This window comes from Micropterus dolomieu, linkage group LG06, assembly GCF_021292245.1.
Source record: "Micropterus dolomieu isolate WLL.071019.BEF.003 ecotype Adirondacks linkage group LG06, ASM2129224v1, whole genome shotgun sequence".
Taxonomy (NCBI): Eukaryota; Metazoa; Chordata; class Actinopteri; order Centrarchiformes; family Centrarchidae; genus Micropterus; species Micropterus dolomieu.
In genome coordinates this window covers 15,208,310-15,232,235 of record NC_060155.1, presented here as the reverse complement: position 1 = coordinate 15,232,235, position 23,926 = coordinate 15,208,310, and the positions used below count along the sequence as shown (strand labels likewise).

At 41.8% G+C, this 23,926-nt stretch overlaps 1 protein-coding gene and 2 non-coding genes across 3 annotated transcripts; all 3 read left to right on the top strand.

Annotated features, from left to right (window-relative positions):
• The first annotated feature begins 1,461 nt into the window (after nt 1-1,461).
• On the top strand, nt 1,462-23,553 carry eif4g1a (eukaryotic translation initiation factor 4 gamma, 1a). Its single transcript, XM_046051497.1, has 30 exons — nt 1,462-1,889; nt 3,751-3,873; nt 3,964-4,047; nt 5,701-5,880; nt 6,622-6,721; nt 8,527-8,663; nt 8,902-8,994; nt 9,835-9,910; nt 10,006-10,908; nt 11,006-11,094; nt 11,233-11,422; nt 12,425-12,558; nt 14,296-14,415; nt 14,523-14,915; nt 15,185-15,331; nt 15,448-15,684; nt 15,918-16,022; nt 16,252-16,536; nt 16,898-17,015; nt 17,101-17,197; nt 17,822-18,174; nt 18,336-18,457; nt 18,552-18,724; nt 18,873-18,998; nt 19,555-19,636; nt 19,785-19,883; nt 20,206-20,349; nt 20,473-20,554; nt 20,817-20,957; nt 22,105-23,553. The coding sequence occupies exons 2-30, from the start codon at nt 3,799-3,801 to the stop codon at nt 22,284-22,286; spliced, it is 5,067 nt and encodes a 1,688-aa protein (XP_045907453.1). The 5' UTR covers nt 1,462-1,889; nt 3,751-3,798; the 3' UTR covers nt 22,287-23,553.
• On the top strand, nt 14,957-15,033 carry LOC123973165. The gene has a single exon (XR_006825553.1). It is a non-coding gene; the product is annotated as a small nucleolar RNA SNORD66 (small nucleolar RNA).
• LOC123973166 lies at nt 15,741-15,817 on the top strand. Its single transcript, XR_006825554.1, has one exon. It is a non-coding gene; the product is annotated as a small nucleolar RNA SNORD66 (small nucleolar RNA).
• Nucleotides 23,554-23,926: the final 373 nt, after the last annotated feature.

The window sequence follows — 23,926 nt, the reverse complement described above, 5'->3', positions numbered from 1 at the left end:
GCCCTGAGGCAAAAATTAACTTTAGGCTCTTTATTGACCCCCTGTTTGTAGAAATTTGGTTCAGCTCAAATTTATTTGGAAATATTGACCGGGAATTTTTGACACAGGGCTCCCTCTACAAATTGCAGAGGTAATGATGCAGGACACACCTTAAAGCGTTTATCATTTCACTCGATATTCTGTTTTAGAAGTGCATATTCCCATATTATAACACATTTGCTGAAAATTTATTGTAGACTTTTGATAATCAATTATTTTTTTCATGTAAAAATCCTTTTAAATTTTTTATTATTCTTTGCTGCTTTTTGCTGCTTTTCTAGTCACACAGTTAACTTTTAGATATATGCAGGTTATGGACTGTTTGCCACAACCCAATGTAACTTTGGGCTCTGAGAAATTAAGATTTTGCTATTTTCTGACATTTCACAGAACAAAAGATTCATCTATTAATAAAGGACAAAGAGATAATAAAAATAATTGAAACTCTAGTTATTTCTGTCAGTATCCCCCGATCCTAAATGAGCTGTAGGTGAAAAGCACAGTACATCTCTTTTATGTGGGCTATTTCATTAGCTAGATCATACTTGACAATTTAATAAATAGACTTTAGCTCTCTTGAAAGAGGAGCTTTTTTTCAGGATACTGTCAACACAAAGTCTACTCTGCTGTTCTGAAGCGTTTCTTCCTCAGCAGACGCAGTTCGCCCTACCTGTTTTATACAGACTTATGATATTGGACTAACTGTGTAAGTCTACTTTCTGTCAAAGTAAGCCAGGTGTCGTGCCGAAAAGTGATCGTCTGCCGAAAACTGATTGCCGTCTGCTGGAGCTGTATTGCCCAGTCTCTTCAATCACTTTCTGGCAAGTGAAATAGCCTACTGCATTTTATGGGTTGTATTGGCCATTTAAAGGTATTTTAAGAGGTAAAAAGTACTAGGTGAGCTATAATCTCTGAAATATAACTCTTTTGAATGAAATCAACTAATTTCAGAAATAACCTTTCAGTCAATAACAAAAGGCTTCAATCATTTTCTGGCAAGTGAAATACTGCATTTTATGAATTGTATTGGCCATTTAAAGGTATTTTAACAGGTAAAAAAGAGTGGATTGGTTGGTAGGCCTACACAGCAAGTAAAATAATGAGAGTCATAAGGATAATTGCAAAATTGTCTTCATTTTATATCTTAGTTGGCAGTAAGTCATGTTAATTAGGCTACAGCCCGTTTTCCAAATATAAACAAAGATATTACACATAGGCCTACCAAACATCACTTTTCGGCACGAAACCGGTACCGACTTTGTGAAATTCATGACATATGTGTCTGATTCAGATGATATCCTTACTTGAATAAGGGATTGTCGTGTCTGTGGAGGAGATGAATAGATCAAAACGCCTGTATCACATGACTAAGGAAACGGCATCACATTTTTATTTTCCCGGAAGTTACCCATGCGACTTGGAGGCGCACCGGCTCCATAGACCAGAAACAGCGCATTATGGCCTCGGTCTGAGCCTCCTGATGCGACAGTTGTGTACATACCTAACCGGCAATCCGTCACCATCGACGCCTTGATCATGGACCTCCGGTCCAGAGGCTTTTTTCGGGGCCATCGGAGTTGTCAATAGTACTCCCGAAGTACTATATTATTTGATTTTGAGCACTGTCATTTTGCACGCCTGGGGATTTAAACCGAAGTGACAGTAGTAGCACTCACCCCATCTGCCGGTCAGCTAACTAGCACGCTAAGTCAATAGCCAAGAAGGGCATCACTTTTCTTTTGGAGTAAAGGACAAGGGAACTGCAACACCACTACTTTCATTAACAGAAGACTGATCAGAGGCTGACTCCCCGAGTTCCCATCTTACAACATATTCACTATTGATTCCTGGTAAGAATAAATCCAAATGACTATGCTAGCTTGAAGTAGACCCGAGCCTGGCTTCATATTTGTGAAAGGCACACATGCTAGCTTATGCTACCTGGTTGAACAGGCCCTGCCGGCTGTCAGTCCACACACTAGGACCGCTAGCCAGATAATCTTACCCGCAATACGAATCCAAACATATTAACCTAAATGTTTTAGCGCTAGTCACGCTGGTTAGTTAATTTTGAGACCTTATTCAGAGCTGAAATGACCAGCTGTCCTCGCTCTCGTGGCTAATCTTCATTTGGTTATCGTTATCACCGTAACGTTAGGCTTCGTGGGGTGACGCTAGCTTAACTCTTACTGTTTCATAGTTTTAAAACGGGTTTCACTGCGTGGCACAGGTAACGTCTGACCGGTAAAAGCTTTACTTTAAACCCTGCTCTTACTGTTAGCATGGTATTGGCTCAAGTTAAATGTCAGTTGAAGGTTTCATTTGCTCGCGGATTTTGCTGGGCCTGTAATTAAATACTCTTCGTAGGACAGGGCTGGGCGAAACCGCTAACATAAACCAACAATAGCTTAACTGTAACCTAATCGGTGTCAAGTATTGCAACATCATTGCTAGGACCGGCTTATTTGCTGTTCTGATTAGTAAACATGTCGTCTGTCGGGGCAGTAAAACTATCAGACTGAGGACTGCGTGAGTTAAGGTTAAATGTGGACTCAGCCACGTAGCGTAACTGAACCAAATGTCTGTGATAGTGGGACACGTATCGTTAGCCGGCTGTTGGCTAACGATTTAACCTGCTCCGGCCAGGAAAGCTGCCTCGCTAGCGGGCCAATAAAATGCCTACCATCCTATAACTTAACTATCCATGACAAGCTTTCCCCAGACTACTTGCCATATTTAATGACTGTTGATGTGACTGTTAGCCGTCTCTGCTGGCCACAACCATATGGTAGCTTTGTACATTGATGCCCTGTCTAAAAGAAGCATGGCACTAGCTAGCAGCTAACGATAGTTCCTGTGTCAGCAGGTGGATGGTGCATGACACGTCTGCTAGTAGTATTCGTCAGTTTTTATTATTAAATTCAGCATGACTTGGCTACTCCAGTACCCGCACAACAATCATTTATCATGAGGAGAACACGGCATTCAGTTGTGAAATGGATATTGACTTTACGTTATTTAAGTAGATTATGTGCACATGGAGCTAACACAAGCAGAGGGCATTGAAGCCACTGTTAACACAGTAAATGAACTTTGACCTGAGGTATCCATTTTCTTAAATTCTCTCAAAACCGGACCATTCCAAGTGGTTTGCTGGCAGTCACGTATGAGCTGGAAATACTTCTCAAAAACAAGTAATCCCAATTGGTGTTTGTCCCCTGTTTGCTCTTTGGCCAAAGGTCATGAGCATTTGGGAATGTTTTTTTTTAAATTTATTTTACAGTCAAAGTCCCCCCTTTTTGATGATGATAGCCACCTTCATCTTTGTCTTCTCAAAATATATACTGTTTCGGGTGGAGGTTAAAACACATGAGTCATTGCCATTTCATCAAGGAATTCACAGATGATATTAACACTAAGTGTTATAGGACTGTAAGCATGTGCCATGCAATTTGGAAGGAAAGAACATTGTGGGAGGTGGTGGCGTTATCATAGGCGAAACCAATGGCCACACCCTCACTGTTTAGTTAGATGTTGCCACGCTGAAGGTTCAAGTCTTCGTACAGTGTTGTCTGATATCCTGTGTGGCTGCAATTATCGTGGGTATTAAATTTGAACTGAATGGAATTTAATTTCAAAGCTTTAGATTAACATTTGGCTAATACTTAATTGTTCTTTGTTGTATTTCTTGCTCGTCTCTTCCTCGGAAAGGCTGGCAACACAACGCCACCCTAATGCAGAACCATAAAAGAACGTGAAATGAACAAACCACCACAGCCTATAACGGGACCCACGTCTGTCCCAAACCCTGCCCCATCCCCTGGATTGACACAGGTGAGAGGAACTGACCTTGTGAAATCAAAGTTGTTTTGGTAGATTTAAGGTTTGTAACATCTATTTTTTCCACCATGTTCTCTTCTCAAGGCTGCCTACGGCCCTGGACAGCCTTCTCTTGTTTTTGCCACCCCTCCACCTCCACAAATGAACTCTGCACCACAGCCAAGACCGGTATTGTTCATAGCCTGTTTTTTTCCCCCAACAAGTATGTGATATGTATTAGGGGTGGGAATCACCAGAGGCCCCACGATACGATATTATCCCGATATTTATGTTGCAATTCGATTTTATTGCGATTATAAATATATTGAGAGATATTGCAATTTATTACCTTTTTCCAACTTCCAATTAGGTCCCTAAAGTCAAACTTTGTCAACATCTGTTTATCTAAAAAGATACATTTCTCTGTTTGGTCCTGTTAAGTTTTCTAGTGGACTAAAAAAAGCAATAGATTTTATTAATCTAGTACCAAAAAGTTAAAACTCCCATCTGCAATTTACATAATAAAATATCGATACTTGGCATTCGTGTATCGATGCAGTATTGCCGTGGCAGATATCACGATACTATGCTGTATCAATTTTTTTCCCCCCACCCCTAATATGTATTGCCTTGAATGAGGACCCTCCCTTTCCTACTCTTTCACAAAGATTTCTGACATGGCTTCTTCTGCTATAAGGCTTCGGCTAAATCTTTCTCCTTAAATGTCAATCTTGACTTCCTTCCTCTCTTCTGCTGTTCTCCCAGTTTGCTGCAGGGCCCCGTACTTTACACCAACAGGTACTAACACCTCACTTTTCCTTACATCCCCCTTGTCTCCTTAGTGTAACGCATGCTTTCTGTTCCACATGTTGGAGAAGTAGATGAGAACGCAGTAGTGTGCATTAGATGAGTTAACTTTTGCTGAGGTCCAGTAACATTAATGTCTATATCTCATTCTAGAAATGCATGTTTCTCTAAATGACATTGTGCCTTTTTTAAGTTGTTACCCTGTCACATTGTTTTAAAAGCAGAGTTTATCCAGGCCTTATTTATTATTTATTCATCCTGCATCTGCACATGCCCCCTATACTTTACTGTATTTGCAAGACATCCCGTACCCGCTGTCATAATGGCAATGTGAAACAGAGACTGTGAAATGTAAAGTCTTTCAAAAATCGTATATTAAAATATTTTGTAGTCAGGTCCAATTTAAAACAAGAAAATATTAAAGTTAGTTGATTTTTGGTACCTGCAGCATTCTTATTTTTTTCACTACCCACATGCCCCTGTCACCTATAACCACTCAAAACTGGGACCTGGAGGACTTCAGGGGATCCTACTTCTGTGCAGTCCTGTACAGATTTGCATGTGCCGCTATGGTTGTTTGAGCTTAATGTTCATGGATTAGAGATATTTTGCTTCTGCCTCTCATACTCTTCCTTCTTACACCTTGTAATCTCAACCTTCCACATTGTCTTGTCCTCATTTTCACCTTAATCTCACTCCCTCTCTTGCTCTCTGCTCATGTGTTGTGCGGCTGAAGGGTGGATACAGAGCATTACAGGTAACAGCTTTTCTCTTTTCCCCCCCCCCCCCCCCCCCCCCGTTCTTAACTTGGGCTAAACTCAGTGTAGCAGAGAGACATGACATTCAGTGCATTTTAGACTCTGTGTAACCCAAGAACTGACCTTGCTGTACACATTGGCAGTTGCTGTGAGTGTGACTGCATTCTAACACATGGGTTAGGACTACCACTGTAAATGTGCACACAGATTCAACAGGTTTGCTTGTGCTGTGATACACTGTTTATCCTCTTTCCTTCGTTCTTCCTCTGTTCTCTAGAGTTACTATCAGAACCGACCAGCCATGACCACCAGTGCTCCACGGGTACAGACGAGTAGTGGCCCAAGACCTGTTGGACCCACTCACGTCTACCCGCCCAGCTCCCAGATGATGATGATTTCTCAGCAGCAGCTGTCTTTCGCTGGCTCCCCTCAGGGCTACTTCATCCCACCTGGACAGGTTGGTTCACATTAGTTATCATCAATTTGTTAAAATGACACACATTTTACTGTTCTGCCCCACAAAAATACTGAGTATATGCTCATCATACTCTGGGCTGAAAATGTATTACATTTGAAAGAATTAAGACATTTATGTGTCAACAACCACAACTGAAGAGAGTACCTACTCCTGCAGAGTGAGCTTATTACATTAAGAGAGTGTTGCGCAATGGGTTGGTTGTTGCCCTAATGTTGCTAGGCATAGTTCTTAGCAATGGTTTTTAGATGACCTTTTAGACTTAGATTGCCCTAAAATTGTTTAGGAAGCCCAGTTTAACCTACTGAAGTTTTTGACAGCTGATGTATCTTGTTTTGATGCCGCAGAGAAATTATAATTTGATTAAAAAGTCAAAAGCACCTCTCAGTGAAATAGATCGAGGGCCGAATCATCTGTCCAAGAATCAAATTTGAAAAAAATCCAAGAATTACCGGTGTCACAGAATAACATGACAGGACACCCAGTCTGAACAGTGCTAACAGCCAGAGAAAGTTTTTCTGACTGCTTGTATGAGGCTGGCCGGAGAGTGTGTGAGCATGTGACTGATGGACAAGGAAAAATTAGCTTCATTTGAAAAGATATTTATAAGAGCTACACAAATGTAAGAGTTCCTTGTCTTCCAAAAAAAAGGTTTTTGGAACAGGGCGGCATCTTATTCAAGCTTTTGTGTTGTTATTTAAGCTCTTTAATTTGTTTTGGCAGTACCGGGCGCCATATATGCCTCCTACTCAGCAGTATCCTGTGACCAGTGGTACACCAGGCTTCTATCCGGGAACTAGCCCTGCTGAATACCCTACTTATGGTAAGGGTTTCTACCCAAGACCACCAACAACAGCCGAGCACAACCATAAACATGGAGGGTTATCAATTAAAAGAGATCAGTTAAAAGGGGTAAAATCTCAAACAAGAGAAGCCCAAATTTAACTGAGATTTTAAGTGGAAGCGTTTAGTCACTGTGCATTTTCGCATCTCTTTGTCCATAAGGTATCACTGGCGGGGTGGGGGTGGCGGGGGTGTCATGGTTTTGCTTGGCTGGATGGTGTATTTAATGACTTTATGCGTCAAAACACTGCTGTATGTGGTGGACTGCCAGTTGCATGTGGTCTGGTTTGATTCTGCTTTGGCCTGTGTTCTTTCTATCTGCAGTCTCACCTGACACTGCCTTACAGGTTCCATGAAATGGCAAGAAATTTGTTCTTTTGCTGGATGTATGTCCAAAAAAACCATGATGTTGGGTTGGGATTTAATGATGAAGAGGGATCTTAGTTGAATATTAATGAGATTTCAAAATTATCCAGGACAAAGACCAAAATAGAAAGCAGTACTTGCAACCACTATTTGAAAAAAACTTTTTTTTTTAAATGCCACCCCAAACACTCTTCTGACCTGTGTTACTGCTGCAAAATGCACATTTGCTTAACAAATGTTCTACAGATCTGTTTTTAATATGTTAGACATTGGGTGGGTAAAACTAAAACATCCAATTATTTTGGCTTATGCCCGACCCCTGAGTTCAAAGTGGTTCAGTAAACACAGCTTTAATCTCTCCATGAAGAAAACTATGAATTTTGTTATTTAAAGATATACACACAAAAAAACTACAAAGAAAAGTTGACATAAAAATAAGCAGCAAGGAACACGAGGTAAGAATATGGTAAAGACGTTGTTCATTTCGTGGGACCTTTTAACACCCTGCTTCCTCTGGATCCTCTCATTAACTCATTCTGCATCTGTCTCTTCCTGCCCTCTCTCCTTCTTTCCTCCCTCTCCCGCCCCTCACTCCCTTCCTCTGTTTGCTGCGTTGGTTCAGAGCCCTCTCTTGCTGCGAGGGAGAGGCGGGGTGGTGGGGGGAGAGGGGGCGGGCGAGAGAACGGCCGTCTCTCTCTCCACGGTGCTCCTCTCACCTCCCAGCGCTACCCTGGTGAGTAGTGTGTGTGCTTGTGTGTTGGTCAGCAGGCTTTAGTGGCAAAAATCTCTGTGGCACTTCCTGTCTCTGATGTATGAAATGTCTGAAATGTGTGTTTTTGTCTTTTTGGGACACAAAGGTCACATACATCAAAAACATTCATAATGTGTTTTTAGTGAAATAGTCACTACTGCCAGAAAGATTTGATTCATGTGATGACAATGAAATAAATCATGGATTGCAGATTTATGGATTTATCTTCATTAGCTAGCAAGTAATGTTTGCTGTGTTTATTTACCACAGAGCACTAACATGCTGCCTCTGTCCAACCATCACAGTCTGGATGTGAAGGTTATTACTCCAAAAGCCTGTGTCATAACCAATTTCATGCAAGTTTGTATTTTGTTTATCTCTTGATCCACGCACCTCATGTAGGCTCTTGTGATGGATTCTTGCCTTTGTGTCCCTACAGGAATCTCCACTCTCAGATGTATATTTTTTATTATTTGTTTCGTGTAAAGTCAAATATCTAAACCCACAGATCCCATAAACCGCCTTGCAGAGTTTTCAGAAAGACACAGCAACTAAAGAATTTTGGGTCACAATCCTGGATGGATTATTTTCGTGTGAAGCTGCGTCTTATGCTCAAGTATAGTTTTCTATTTTTATTAATGCTGTATTGTTTCATTCTAACCTTACAGCAGGAGCCTACTATCCAGCTCAGCCGCAGTACCCTCCGTCTGTCCAGCCTGCACCGGTAATGCAACAACCACAAGCCCCGCCTCCTCAGCAACCCCCGGCACAGTCACAAGGCCCACCAAAGAGGGAACGCAAACCGGTAGTGTGTCACAACAAAAGGGCAGCGAGCCTCTTGTCTGAGGGCAAAAAAATTGAATGGACTGAAAGTGTTTTGTCCGCTGAATGTGGAACTTTCTCTTTTAGCTGAAAATAACAATAGTTTTTATGATGAGTGGCAGCTATAGATCAGCAGCGACAGGATTTTTCAACATTGTATTTTAATGTTGGTTACATGATTTGTGGAGACTTGACAAATAGCTCACCCTGTCTCCTGATAGATAAGAATACGAGACCCCAACCAGGGCGGCCGCGATATCACGGAGGAGATCATGTCAGGTGGAAGGTCCACCACCACACCGACTCCCCCACAGGTAAGAACGCTTTTGGGAAGTCTGATTTCCATTGACTGATTTTAAACTTGTATCTGAAGCTAACATAGTTGTGTACATAGTTTAAGACAGAATTCCTTTATTGATTGTATTACTGATTGTAAGTCCTGAGTACTAATGATAAGTAATGTTTGTGTTTGTCTGGGATAAAGATATAGTTTTTCTTATTTTAGAAATCTGAGTTGTTATCAGCCATTCTGACTTCAGCTACTGTAGGTGTGGAAAATAAAGTGAATGAATGAACACAGTAATGGACAGAGTTGTAACAGGTGCAGGTTTTTACTTATTCTGTCTACAGAATAATCTGAGAATGCAGTGATTTTTGAAGTTTAATGTATTAAGATTGAATTGCACATAACTGGGTAAAAAACATACAGCTTGAGCAGATCCTTACTGTATTATTTTGAAGAAAAGCAATGACATTGGTTTGTATGAACAAAGGACACATTGTCGGGGAAACAAAACACAGTTTAGGAGTTCTTTACACCTCCCAACTCATTTATTTTTCATAGAGATGATTGCATGTTTTCACACTTCTGTGCTAACATCGTATTATGACCACAGCACAAGTCTAGCACAGAGTTTTACTGATCAAATGAAAACCAAAGCAAATGCATATAAATATGTTCTGAGCTGTGGTTATATGTTAGCGGTTATATTTTTAGGCTAGTTTGAGCTACATTGAGTTGCTGGTTGGGCAAAACATTAGAAACACTTTTAAACTAATTGGTTGACATATAAAAATCACACTGCAAAGGCACACTGAAGTAAAAACTAATTGTTTATTTTAAAAAAACACTAAACGCTGTTTTGTGACTGTAGGCCTTCATAGCAGATGCAAGTCCTGCACAGACCAATGGTGAAGTTATACAGTCAGTCACTACAGTGACTAGAAGAGGTGAGTACATTTTCTCACTTTTGTTTACGTAAAAAAAAAAAACGCTAGATGGCTATGTTCCACATTTTCCTTAATGTGATTATTTCACTGTCCAGATGAAAATATGGAGCCTCCTGCTAGCGCTGAAACCCCACCACCTCCTGCCACAGCAATTACAGAGCCTGTGGTGGAGGCCAAACAGGAAACGGACGACCAGATTACACCACCTGCTGAGTTAGCCACACAATCTGTAACCCCTACAGCTGCTGCTGAGGTGTCAGCCCCATTGATAAAGGACCAGCAGTCTTCATCACCCCCTCCTCCAGCAGCAGCAGCATCTACTACTTCTACTCCTGCTGAGGCAGAAAATAAGGTTGATACTAAAGTTAGTGACACAGTAGATGCTCCTGTTGGCCCTTCGGCATCATTAGCAGCACAAGAGGCGCCTGTCAAAATGGAGGAACCACGGGTTGCTCCAGCTGAGACGGCACCAGAAAAGGAAGAAAAGAAAACTGAGGAAGTGAAGGAATTGGAAAAAGAGGAGCAGATGGACAGCGCTAAGTTGGAGCCTACAATCGAGGTTGTTGCGACAGTTACCCCTGTTTATGAGGCAAAAGAAGAAACGACGACAAAAATGGAAACTGAAGTCTCTCAGCCTCCCCCTCCTGCACAGGAACCTGCTGCTCCACAGACTCAGAGCGCTGCCCCTGAACCTGAACCTGAACCTGAACCTGAACCCGAACCCACACCGTCTGAAACGGCTGAGCCTCTTCTCTCCAACGGCCTTCCTCAGGACATTGAGGATTTGTCAGACACTACACCCCTTGATAAGCCTGACGCTTCTCAATCTCAGGAATCCACACCTGTGGTTAAAACGGCAATGCCAGCCCAGGAGGAGGAGGAGGAGGAGGAGCAGCATGAGGAGAAGCAGAAGCAAGAGGAAGACGGGAAGGAGAAAAGTATGGATGACCCTCCCACCTCTGTTAGCTGCCCTACAGAGGAATCTACTACTATGCAAGGTAAGGTGGAGTTGATTATCGCTTGTGTTTATGATCGTCATGTGTTTCATGCTGGTCTTCTGTGAGATTTTAATGTCCACCCTGTGTCCTCTTGAAGCTGCTATGTCTGTGCCAAAGAAGAGGAAGAACATGAAGGAGTTCAACAAAAAGGAGGCCATTGGAGATCTCCTCGATGCCTTCACAGAGGTGAGTATCAGTCCGGATGAAAATAAGATAGGAATGAACACATGGTCATGGTGTTTAAGTCCTCAGTTTCAGCTGTATCAATATTTTAACTATAGGTTATTATAATACTTAATCTCTTCCTGTTTTGTTTTGACGCAGGAGCAGGATGCCAAGCCTGCTCCTGAACCTTCGTCCACTCAGGCAGACCCTGTCCCTGTTGCTCCAGCTGAACCTCCTGCTGAGGTTGTAGATGAGACCTGGGAGGAGAAGGAGGACAAGCAGAATGCAGAACCCGACGGGCCTAAAGCCTCATCTGAGCCAACTGGGCAGAAATACCAGTACAAAGAAGGTAGATTGTGACTAAGATTCTCCAGTTTCCCTGTGTAGTTGAGCGGTAACAGCTGCCGTGTTGATGTACAACTATAGCCATGACGATGATTTTTAGGCGTCTATGCATCATAAATGCGCTTAAAAAAAACATATGGGCACAATCAAATTTCATATTTTTGTTTGATGTTAATGCAACACTGTCATAAGATTTGCAAGATGTCAAAATATTTTTAGACCATTATATTTCAGAAATGGGCACAAAAGACAAAATTGAAGAAACGTTTACATTAAAGGTAGGGCTGGGCGATAAGGCCAAACATGTTAGCATGATAAAAACATTTCATCTCAATCAATATCGATAATTATCACGATATAGATTTTTGCTCCTGAGTAAAAATTGAAGAAGCCAGATGGTTAAATATGTGGTTAAACTTATCTTTATGGTCAGAATGTGACACTTGATGCCAAACAGTGGATCACTTCACAAGTCTGAGGTAGAACATTCAAAACTGTTATAAATCTTTTTCAACAAATATGATTAGTTAATCTTTCTTTAGGCCTCTTCTCAACAAAATAAATATTTTAATAAAAAAATTAAGTGCTTATTTGTTCGTGATTCAAATGAATTAAACCAAATATTTATTGATGATATATTGAACATTTAGTATATTGTTATTGAGGAAAATTATATTGCTATATAATATTATATTGTTTTATTGCCCTGCCCTAATTAAAGGTTCTATTTTAAATACCTTTCTGTTATAAATGGTGTACATCCCTTGATTTTAAAACAATTTGTACTACAAGAGTGGAATAATAGGGCTTCTCACTATACTGTAGGTTCATGCATGAAGACTGTCAAGCATCCACCCTCTCAAAGTGTCTCATTCAAGACTCGGGACACATTTTCCCTACCATCCGCATAGCTGTACTAACTCGGAGCATTTTCATGTTTAAGAGAGGACCTGCATCCTTGCGTATCAGTTTTCCACACTAAATTTTATCCTCTGCAATCTCTCAGAACAATGGAAGCCGATAGACCCAGAAGAGAAGAAGCGGTACGACAGGGAGTTCCTCCTGGGCTTCCAGTTTATCGGCGCCAGTATGCACAAACCTGAGGGCCTGCCTATCATCAGTGATGTGGTCCTGGACAAGGTAGGTGGTGATTTATGTCATTTTGCTTTGTAGAAGGGCTGAACGATTCGGGGGAAAAAAGTTGTGATTAGTTGCGATTTTTCTACCAGATAGATTGCGATTACAATTCAATTTGCGATTCTTTGAATTTTTGCTAAAGATCAATATTCACTGCCAGTCTATTTTTGACGGACGCCACATCAAGCTGCACAGAGCAGATTAACCAGGCAGGAAGTCAGACACAGAATGGCATAGAGAGCCTAAGTCCCTCCCCTCCTGGTGGGACCTTACTTCGTAACAAATATGTACGGTAGTCAATGGCAAGAGACAACTAATTTTTTGATCCTGTTTGAATTATGCTCTGAATACGATGATGTTCAATTTAAAATATACATTTGAAAGTCAAAGTCGCAGTTTGATGTAAAACTGTTGAGGTATAAGACTGTGAAAATACATAATTACACAAACGCAAAAGTCGCGTATGTGATATCGTAACTTTTTCTCTCAATGACTGAAGCTGACGTCAAAGAACGTACATGAGAGGATAATGTGATACAATGACTGAGAGTCGTTGGAATAAACACATCAGGTGAGATATATTTCTGTGTGGAACATAGCCAAGTTATCTAGCTAGCAGCAACCAAGCAATGAACGTTAGCTAGCATTACCGCACTAACATGTTGGTGACGTATATATTTTGCGAGACAAGAGATGTTGTTCATTGAGAGGTTTTCACACAAAAAGACATGTAACTTTACTGTTTTACGACAAACTGCAACTTTCTCCTAAATTGACAAACGTGTAATTCAGGGCACAGTTCAAACAGGATCAAAAAATAAGTTGTCTCTCGCCATTGACTACCTTAAATATTTTTTTCCTGAAATAAGGTCCCATGGGCTGGAAGCGGAAGCGAGTGACTTAGGCTCTCTATAGAGAATCCATTTGATTTTCAAAATAAAACATCCATTGCAGACTCCTGATCGTACATCAACAATAAACACAGTTAAAACGGACATCAAAAGAAACAATTTAACTATGTAGCATACTTTACCATGGTAGAAGCACAAAAATAAAGGACAAATAAGCCAAATCTGAACAAGTCAGCAAAATCAGGCAGGTAAAACGCTCTTATTCTGAAATGCTCCATGTGGATGTGTAACGTTAGCCTGCAGAGAGCAGAATGGAAAGGGCTCACAGAAAGCTGTTATCCGAAGTTGAAGTACACAAAATGACAAATTAAAAACGTGTAGGCTGAACGAGCCGCTGCTGAAACTTAAGTGTGAGTTGACGCTGGACAAATCCGCGGCACAGCCGCTGCCTCTGTCGGTTCGGCTGGCGCCATTATCCCACACGTTTCCTCCAGTTTCGTTTGTTGTAAAATGTGCACGCCCAACAGGAGGTACATGGAGCTTGTGATTGGCGAGCAGGTCTGTCACACAAGGATGACAATGGATTGAATTTGTAACTGCATGACTGTTTAAAATGGGTCAGATGCACTGTATAATTAACCTACATTTTAATCGCCATCTTCACGGTTAGCTAATCGCGTTCTTTCAAATCGCAATTTCGATTTGAAAACGATTAATTGTTCAGCCCTACTTTGTAGTGTGCAATGGTGATGATGTCATTCAAGCATGACAATAAGACATCATAACTAGTTTTTGAATATATCCTGGTACCTGGTAACCTGACGTACCTCTTCAGTTTTTTGTGTTTGTATGGGCACAGAGGTCATTTTGTCTCTTACTTTAACTCAAGGCGAACAAAACTCCACTGCGGCCTGCTGACCCAACTCGACTGATGAATGTCGGTCCTGATTTTACTCCCTCATATTTGGGGAACCTTGGTAGCAGATCAGTGGGAGGACCAAGAGGCCCGGTGAGTAAACCTTTTTTTATAATTGTGAATATGGCAATAACCATAATTCAGTGTATTTGTTTTGTTGAATAATGTTTTCTTTCTAAATGTGAATCCCCTCCCTTTAGCCACCTGGGCCACGTCGCTCCCAGCAGGGTCAGAGGAAAGAGCCCAGGAAAATCATCAGCAGCATGTCACTCAGCGATGACGTGCAGCTCAACAAGGCTGAGAAGGCCTGGAAGCCCTCGACAAAGAAGTCCACTCGCACCCGCGTCGGGGAGGAAGTCGAAGAAGGAGAAGATCCTGAACAGGCAAAGACAAAAGAGCTGTTCAAGCGTCTGCGCAGTATCCTCAACAAGCTGACCCCTCAGAAGTTTCAGGATCTGATGAAACAGGTGTCGGACCTGACGATAGACACAGAGGAGAGGCTGAAGGGAGCCATTGACCTCATCTTTGAGAAGGCCATCTCAGAGCCCAACTTCTCTGTGGCCTACGCCAACATGTGCCGCTGCCTTATGGGAGTAAGTGTGATTGTGTCCTGATTGTGTGCTTTCATCATTTGCTCCAATGATGACTTCGTTTTTGTGCCTCGTGTCTGGGCCACTGAATGTTCATGATGGTGTTGAGGAACTGACGGAGCACTCTTTATTCAGGGTTTATTTTCATTTTATTGTTAACATTTTTATAATCACATTTTTATGCCTTATTATTATTATTATTATTATTGGTGAGATTAAAAATGTATATGGGATAACAAATTGTGATCATACTCATTGTTTTCCTCGTTCAGTTGAAAGTCCCCACCTCAGACAAACCAGGAGTTTTTGTAAACTTCCGCAAACTGCTGCTCAACCGCTGCCAGAAAGAGTTTGAGAAGGACCAGGATGATGATGAAATCTTTGAGAAAAAGCAAAAAGAGTTGGATGCTGCCAAAGCTGTAAGAAACATGATCTTTTACTGTGACTGTCCTTTTACTTTTTGTTGTTTATTCAGACTAAACGGATCATTTTACCCCACCACTAAGCACAAACACCCACTTGTATCTGCCCTCAGGGAGAGGAGCGTGACCGCTTGAGGGTAGAGCTGGAGGAGTCCAGAGACCAGGCTCGCCGTCGTTCACTCGGTAACATAAAGTTCATAGGAGAGCTCTTCAAGCTGAAGATGCTGACAGAGGCCATCATGCACGACTGCGTAGTGAAACTACTGAAGAATCATGATGAAGAGTCTCTGGAGTGTCTCTGCAGGCTGCTGTCCACAATTGGCAAAGACCTTGACTTTGAGAAGGCCAAGGTAAGTAAAGCATTAACACACACAGATGGAAGTCAGTATAGAACACATTCAGCCATCTCCTCGACTGACCTTTGTTTTTATGCCACGTTTCTGGGCCACTGATTATTAATGGTTGGATTGAGGAGCTTTGGAGACTGTTCTCTACACATAAATCAGTCTGTTATAAATTTACTTGGAGATGGACATTTCGTAGGCATGACTCTTAAAAGATGCTTTTCCTGTGTTGCTGTTAGCCTCGTATGGACCAGTATTTCAACCAGATGGACAAGATCATTAAAGAGAGAAAGACTTCATCCAGAATCCGCTTCATGCTGCAAGACGTCTTGGACCTCAGAAAGGTAAATTTTGATTAAACCAGAACAAGATAATGCGATGAAGAGCTGCTAACAAGCATTCATTGTGGTGACTAATGCTAAGATGTATTACTGGATGAGCAGAATTGTTTTATCTGTGTGTGAAGTAATCCACGGGGATTATGAGTCACATGGGAATCATGAATGTAGATATTAAACAACAGGTGTTGGAACAGTTTAAGGTTGTTAATCATCATCCATCTCTGATCTACAGAATAACTGGGTGCCTCGCAGAGGAGACCAGGGTCCTAAAACTATTGACCAGATCCACAAGGAGGCAGAGATGGAGGAGCACAGAGAACAGATCAAAGTTCAGCAACAGCTCCTTTCCAAGAAAGACGGAGGAGGAGGCGGCAGGATGGGAGGGAACATGGGGGGCCGAGGTCCTCACACATCAGGAGGTGGCCGCAATAGCCAGCCTCAGGATGAGGGATGGAACACAGTGCCCATCTCCAAGAATAGACCCATCGACACCACCCGCCTTAGCAAGATCACAAAGGTAACATTCTGACTGTAACACAGACATTTTCGCTAAATTTCATGTTTAAAACCTTGGTCTCTTATACCCCTCTTTGGAAAGAGACCAACTTCTAGGTTGAGAAACCCTGGAATTAAGATTCTGAAATGTATATATCTGAATACTGTATTTAGAATAGTTTAAAACTAGCTTCACCTTGAGGAGCTACAATCGAACATTTGGTTTTTATTTTTTGGGTGCACAGTAAGAAATTGCTGCAGTCAAGAATCTGCTGAATGAAACTGTCTAAAGTTTAACCTGATCTGGTAGTCGGGTAAATGTGTACATAATAAATAAATAAATAAATAAATAAATAAAATAAACTTTTGTGTTTCCATTGTAGCCTGGTGCTCTGGACTTCAACAATCAATTGTTGGCTCCAGGGGGAAAAGGCATGTGGGGTAGCTGGGGCAAAGGCAGCAGTGGAGGAACTGGAGCTAAACCAGCAAGTGGAGAGCAGGGTAAAACACCTTATTCAAAAGGACAGAGTGGTTTTAAGTTGTTTTTCAATGGTTGGAATGTTGATCTATCCTTTTCCTCTTCTAGATTCTGGTCGTCCAACTACCCTCAACCGCTTTTCAGCCCTGCAACAGTCTGGTTCGGCATTGTCTTCAGCAGATTCTGATCGGAGAGTTCCTCAGAGGTATTAAGCAGCTGCAGATACTTTCTCGAGCTTTGCTTCCATTTTCTGCTTTACCTCCTTAATGGCTTGTACAAGCATTTCCATGTTTAAACTCTGGATTGTCTTTTATGTGTGCATCCATTGTAAATGTGATTATATAAGCCATCAATACCTGATACTTGGATATTTTTAACAGTTGTTTTAGGCACTACAGAGATCTATGCACTCATTAGTAAGCCCACCCAAACAGATAATGGCAGTACATTTTCTAACATGTACATTTAAGTTTGAAAATAATTAGTTATCTTTTGCCCTCTCAGCCACTTTCTAGCTGCTCAAATCCTCCACTTTCATTTGTTTGTTATTCATGAAACCCTTTAGAGACGCCACAGAATCTAACGCTCCTTCTTACTGCACAAACATATGATTACTAACTAATAACATCTACATTGGAGGTGTTCAGAAGTAACATTGAAGACTATTTCCATACTGACAGTTAGCGTTTTAAAACCAAATTCAACAGAACTTTAGTAGACTTTCCTTTATCCATCATATATACGTGTTTGCACGTGACCTGTTTGAGATCCCCTTTGATGACATTTTGATAAATGTGTGGACCTTCTTGTCTCTCTTTCCAATCTTTAGGTCAAGCTCCAGCCGTGAGCGTGGTGGAGACAGAGACAGGATTGACCGCGACAGGGAACGGTTTGACCGGTTTGATCGCAGTGAGGGACGGGAAGGTCGTGATGACAGGAGTAGTCAGAACCAAATCACCAAGAGAAGCTTCAGCAGAGAGTCGCAGGAGCGCGGCGGGAGGGGTGGAGACAGCCGGGCCTCGACTGATCCTGTGCGTCGCGTTGCCAGCATGACCGACGATAGGGACAGGGGAAGCAGAGACAGAGGAAGCCGGGACAGGGGAAGCAGAGACAGAGGAAGCCGGGACAGGGGAAGCAGAGACAGAGGAAGCCGGGACAGGGCTCCAAGCAAAGATCTCGCAGGTGAAAAACTTGTGGAAGTGAACATTTTAAATGGATATGATGGTAGAAACATGTCCAGGATGATAGGCTGATTGTGTGAGTTGTACAGAGAGATTATGAAGCCAGATGTAAGTGGAATGATGTTTAACTTGTACTGACTTTTTTTTTTTTTTTCTCTGCAGTTAAGCGTGAGAGCGCCCCAACTCCTCCTCCTTCTCTTGCAAAGCCTGCATTGACTGAAGAGGAGTTGGAGAAGAAGTCGAATGCCATCATTGAAGAATACCTCCACATCAATGACTTGAAGGTACAAACATGATATCGTGCATATGATCAGGTGACCAGCAAATGCTTTGAATACAAAACCGCTCAGACGATTTCTTCTTCCTGTGGTCCTGTAGGAGGCGCTGCAGTGTGTTGCAGAACTCAACAGTGCCTCTCTGCTCTACGTGTTTGTGCGGAACGCCGTGGAGTCGACGCTTGAGCGCAGCACCATCGCTAGGGAACACTTGGGCTTGTTGCTGCATCAACTTGTAAAGGCAGGGACATTGTCCACGCAGCAGTACTACAAAGGGTGAGCGTTATCACACTGTGCAATGTCTAAAGCGTTTTTCACATCTTGTGCTTACTTATTCATCCCTGACAGACTGATTTGAGAAAATTAAACCAATGAAAGTGTGTGTTTCAAGTGAGATTGAGTGCTGTGTTTTTTGGGACCGTAGGCTGGAAGAGACCCTGGAGGCTGCAGAAGACACGGCCATAGATATACCTCACATCTGGCTCTACCTGGCTGAATTCATTACTCCCATGCTCCACGAGGGAGGTATCCCTATGGGACAGCTCTTCAGGTGAGCTACATGCTTGGAATCTGCAAAAATGATTTAGGAACTGATACCTTCGACCCATAGCTCTCTGTCCATATGTAGCAGTGGATCCTCTTTTTGCCTTGATTTAATTTCAAATTTGTTTGTATTTTTTTAAGTCAGTGAGACCTAAATAAAGCACAGTTGTAAGGGTGTTTAGCAGTGCTTTGGTGCTAAACACATGATGGAGGAAGACAGAATTTACCATCAGTAGGATTGTGGGATGCTGGGATGCCTTAGTCTGCTTCTCAAACATTGGAGTGGTCTATTTACTCTATTGTCTGTCATTCCCCTTTCTTCTTTTTGCCTGTCACATTCTGCCTCAGTAGGGTTTATGAATATATCTAATACATTAAGGCCAAGAGTCACAATCTACTGCACTCACCGCAGGAACTGAAAGATGCTTTTATGCTACCAACAATCAGCTGACTTTTTTGCCTCGAGTATAACTGGTTGTATTAACAATGGTAATAAATAAAGCACCTGAATAATATAGTTCAAAGAAAGTGGAAAGCCTAATTCAGTGTAATTGTGTCTTCAGGGAGATCTCGAAGCCTCTTGTGCCTCTGGGGCAAGCTGGTGTGCTGCTGGTACAGATCCTCCATTTACTCTGCAAAGGAATGGTACGTGCTACATAAATCCCTAGATGAGGCTGGATGTCCATATTGAGTTTGAACCGACACAGCTCTTTTCATTACTTCCTGATGTACAAATTCCTAACACGTTGTCCAGGTTGACATTTTAGACTCACTGTTTCTTTTTGTTCGTCAGACACCCAAGAAGGTCGGGGCCATGTGGACGGAGGCTGGCCTGAATTGGAGTGAATTCTTGCCAGAGGATGAAGACGTCAACAAGTTTGTCACTGATCAGGTCTGTGTGCTGCAGTAGGACTAGACAGTAAAACAACTGCTAACAGCCACTCGGGCTGTGTTGGGAGATGTGAGGGTCAAATAGGGAGGTGACATAAAGCGAGATTGTAAGCACTCATATGGAGAAAGCAGATTGTCAACACAAATGCCTATATCCACTTACATTTATGCCCTACACCTGTAACCACATGGCTGCAGAAAAGAAACCTTAAACAAATAAAAATAGAGTGACAGTGAGACACTTTGTTACTCTGTTTTGGTGCTTTTCTTCTGTTAAAAGCAAACAACTTACAAGTTGAATTTTCTTTCTTATGGAAATTTAGAAAGTGGAGTTCACCACAGGCGGGCAGATGGAGTCAAAGGAAGTCGATAAGAAGAAGGCCCTCACTGGAGAGGAGCTCAGCAACCAGCTGGACAGACTCCTCCAGGACAAAGCCGACAACCAGCGTGTCGGAGACTGGGTTGAGGTGTGTGACCGTACAAGCGATGTAGCTTGAATATTCCACGCATGGTTATTTATTTAATATAAAAGGTGTAAAGAAAAGTTGGATATAGCTTCCAGTCTTCAACTGTTTTCTTCCTTTGTTCAGGCCAACTTGGATGAGCAGCAAACTGCTTCCAACCAGTTTGTACGAGCCTTGATGACTTCAGTGTGTCAGTCTGCCATCATATGTAAGTATGACTAATACAGCATGTAGAAGTAAGGACCATCTGTTTTTGGCTCATCCTATATCTGTGTATGTTAGTCTTTTCATCACATATCAGCGACATCAGTTCTCCACTTACACGTTTCAGTATTGCTGATATTCCTACAATGTATAATTAATTGTAGAAATGCAAATGGTTTGGCAGCCCTAGAAACGGAACATTTTTAATGGCACACAATATGTTTTAATTGTTTGTCTGAACAAGAGTTTGTCACTCCTCATTTCAGGTGACAACCCGTACAAGGTGGATGCGCAGCAGATCACCCTGAGGGCCAGTCTGCTGCAGAGATACCTGAGTGATGAGCAGAAAGAGCTGCAGGCCCTTTACGCCCTTCAGGCTCTGATGGTGGACATGGAGCAGCCAGCAAGTGAGTGTTCTGCTGTTAATCTACCTGTAGGGTGCCAACGGCATTGTGTTGGGACTAAATGTACAGAGGTGGACAAAAAAACAAATACGTTGCGATACAGTAGCCTTGTAACAAATGCTGAAGTTGGTGAAGCTTGTAATTTGTTGTGACCATATTTGTGGTTTCCCTAATGGCCATATTCCGTTAAGTCAGAGCCCAAATTGTGAGGGTGAAATTTATGCACTGTATGAAAAAATTATCTAAAATCTCAGTTTATTTCTTACTACAGAGTAAATTTACTAGTGTTTATGCTGGTTGCTATATTAGGTAGAAAAGTAATGGTAAATGGACTGTACTCAACCGACCACTCGGTGCTTTTACATTTCACATTCACACACATACACTGATGGGAGTAGCTGCCATGCAAAGTGCCAGCTGCTCACCAGAAAGGAACTAATCATTCATTCATACACTGATGGCACAGGCTTCAGTATCTTGCCCAAGGACACTTCAACATGCAGACTGGAGGAGCCAGGGATCGAACCACCAACCTTCTGTTTTAGCACTGAGCCACATCCACCGCTAAGTGATTGGGAAACCCACTAAGTGACAGGGAAACCTGAATAATAGAAAAACAATAATAGAAGAACGCAAAATCATCATGAATACAAGTTAATGACAGCTTTGTGACATAACACAGAACGTAAGAGGAGATGGGAAAAGCAGTTTTTTCATTGAGAGAGATTGGAGAGATTGTCTTAAGACCTCTCTGAATACTGACACTTGGTGCTACTTAGTATTTGAGCAATGTTTTTTTTTTATTTTTGTGACTATCTGTAGTCCCTTTCTCAGTTGCAAGTACAAAATGATGTGATATGACCAGAGAAAAGTCCATGTCTAATGATCCCTTATGCCAAACACAGGACATGTACATTAGTATAAATTACTTTGCACTGACGGCCTCAACAACAATGTAGTTCTATTAACACCAAACGCAGCACCAACTAAACAATGAGTTTGCATTTACTGCAGGGCTGTTGTATCGTAAGGCTTGTTATATGTTTTTCCTCCTCCTCTGCAGCCAACCTTGTGAGAGCTGTGACTGCAACAAAACCATCAGATCTTTCATTACCAATCAATGTTGACCTCTTGTCTTCTGTCTCTGCAGACCTGCTGCGGATGTTCTTCGACGCCTTGTACGATGAGGATGTCATCAAAGAGGAGGCCTTCTACAAATGGGAATCCAGCAAAGACCCTGCGGAGCAAACGGGAAAAGGTGTGGCCTTGAAATCAGTCACCGCCTTCTTTACCTGGCTCCGTGAGGCAGAGGAGGAGTCAGACAAGGAGTAAAAGACTGAACTGAAAGCTGCTGCCCCCCTTTGGCAAGGCGGGGGCTCTGCAGGCGGCTGTGGAGAGTCATGGACTATATTGCCAGAGAAGCAGACTCAAATCAATCCTCAATGAGGATCTTTATTATGTTTTCTTTTCTTTGAGGGACGGACTCAGAAAACAATCATTTCTCTCTACCCTTCCTCTCTCGCTTCCTCATGATTTCCCCACCTGCTTGTGACAGCAAGTGTCCTCATCAAATAAACTTGAAAACTGATTCAGCAGGATTGCTTGTTAACGAGGTGTGAAGTATCCCACGTCACTACATAACGTTTGTCACAATAGTACAAAACCAACCGGCTGCTTTTTTTTATGGTTCTACATCATTCTAATCCCTAAAATCAGATCTGCAAGAATAAAAAGCAGGGCGTGTTGTGTAGTGGGTTCCCTGATACGCGGGTATCATCATGCCGTCGTGTGTGTGTGTGTGTGTGTGTGTTCAATCCAAACTCAGCTCTTATGTCTTTGTCTCTTACTGGAGTGTGCAGCATGACTGAAGTGTGTTTCTATTAATGAGTCAGTGGACGAAATGTCGATAGACAAATGTACGTGAACTAATCTTAATTTGATGGGTGGAGTTTTTAAAGCAAAGGTTGTCTATTTTCTCTTGTTTCCCATCATGAACTTACAAAGGACAGAAACACGGAGTACTGATGTTGACCTTTGACCTTGACTACTGGGGGTTGGTCTTAATGCTTCCTCTAAGCCATCCTCTCCCATCCCCAGTAGTGAACCACACTGACTGACTCTATATCTTTACCTCTTCTGTACTTACACCTGAGCTGTCGTAGAGGACACTTAATGACCCAATCACCGTTAAAACTTGAAATCTACAGAAAAAATTGACTTGATGAAATATGTAAAGTTTAAAAACTAAAAACAGAAATGATCCGAAAGCCTTTTCTACTTTAAGTGGAAACTTGTTTCAGGAGCGTTCTGTAAATATATAATAGTAATAATAACGATAATTACAAAACTTTTTTCAGTTTTATTTTTCAGAAATGATAAATTGCTGATGTAATTGCAGTGTCCTTTTCCAATAGAAACCGCAGTTGTCCAGATGCAGAGAGGTGCTTTAGATAATCCATTGATTATTAGTTGTATTGGAATTTTGTAAATATTTTTTTTTTTTTTGCGTTCTTTATTTAAGAAATTATTGCTTCTTTTGCATCGGAAACTGGAAAGATGAGGTAATGGAACATTGCAAATAAAGGACTTAAGTTGCTGAGCAACGTTTTGCATGAGTGTCTCTGAAACGTGTCGGACGCCGTAAGAGCTGGGTGAGTATCTGTGCCGATGCTGACCTTACTGAAGGGACAGGTTATCAGCTGTGATGTCACCAATCTCTATTAAATGCAGTTTGTCAAGAACCTAAAAATCCAATGCCTCAGTTATGAGTTTCAATCAGTCGATGCAGCACAGTCCCAGGTCTCATGTTCTTTACCTTTTACGTTAAAATAATTCCAATGTGTTGCATTTAATTTGTAAATGCAACACATTTAATTTTTAAAAAACTGTTGGATTGGTGCCTCTGTACAGGTTGTTTCATGGCTGGAGTAACCCACTAGGTCACCCTGGTGAAAGACTGAACAGTACACCCC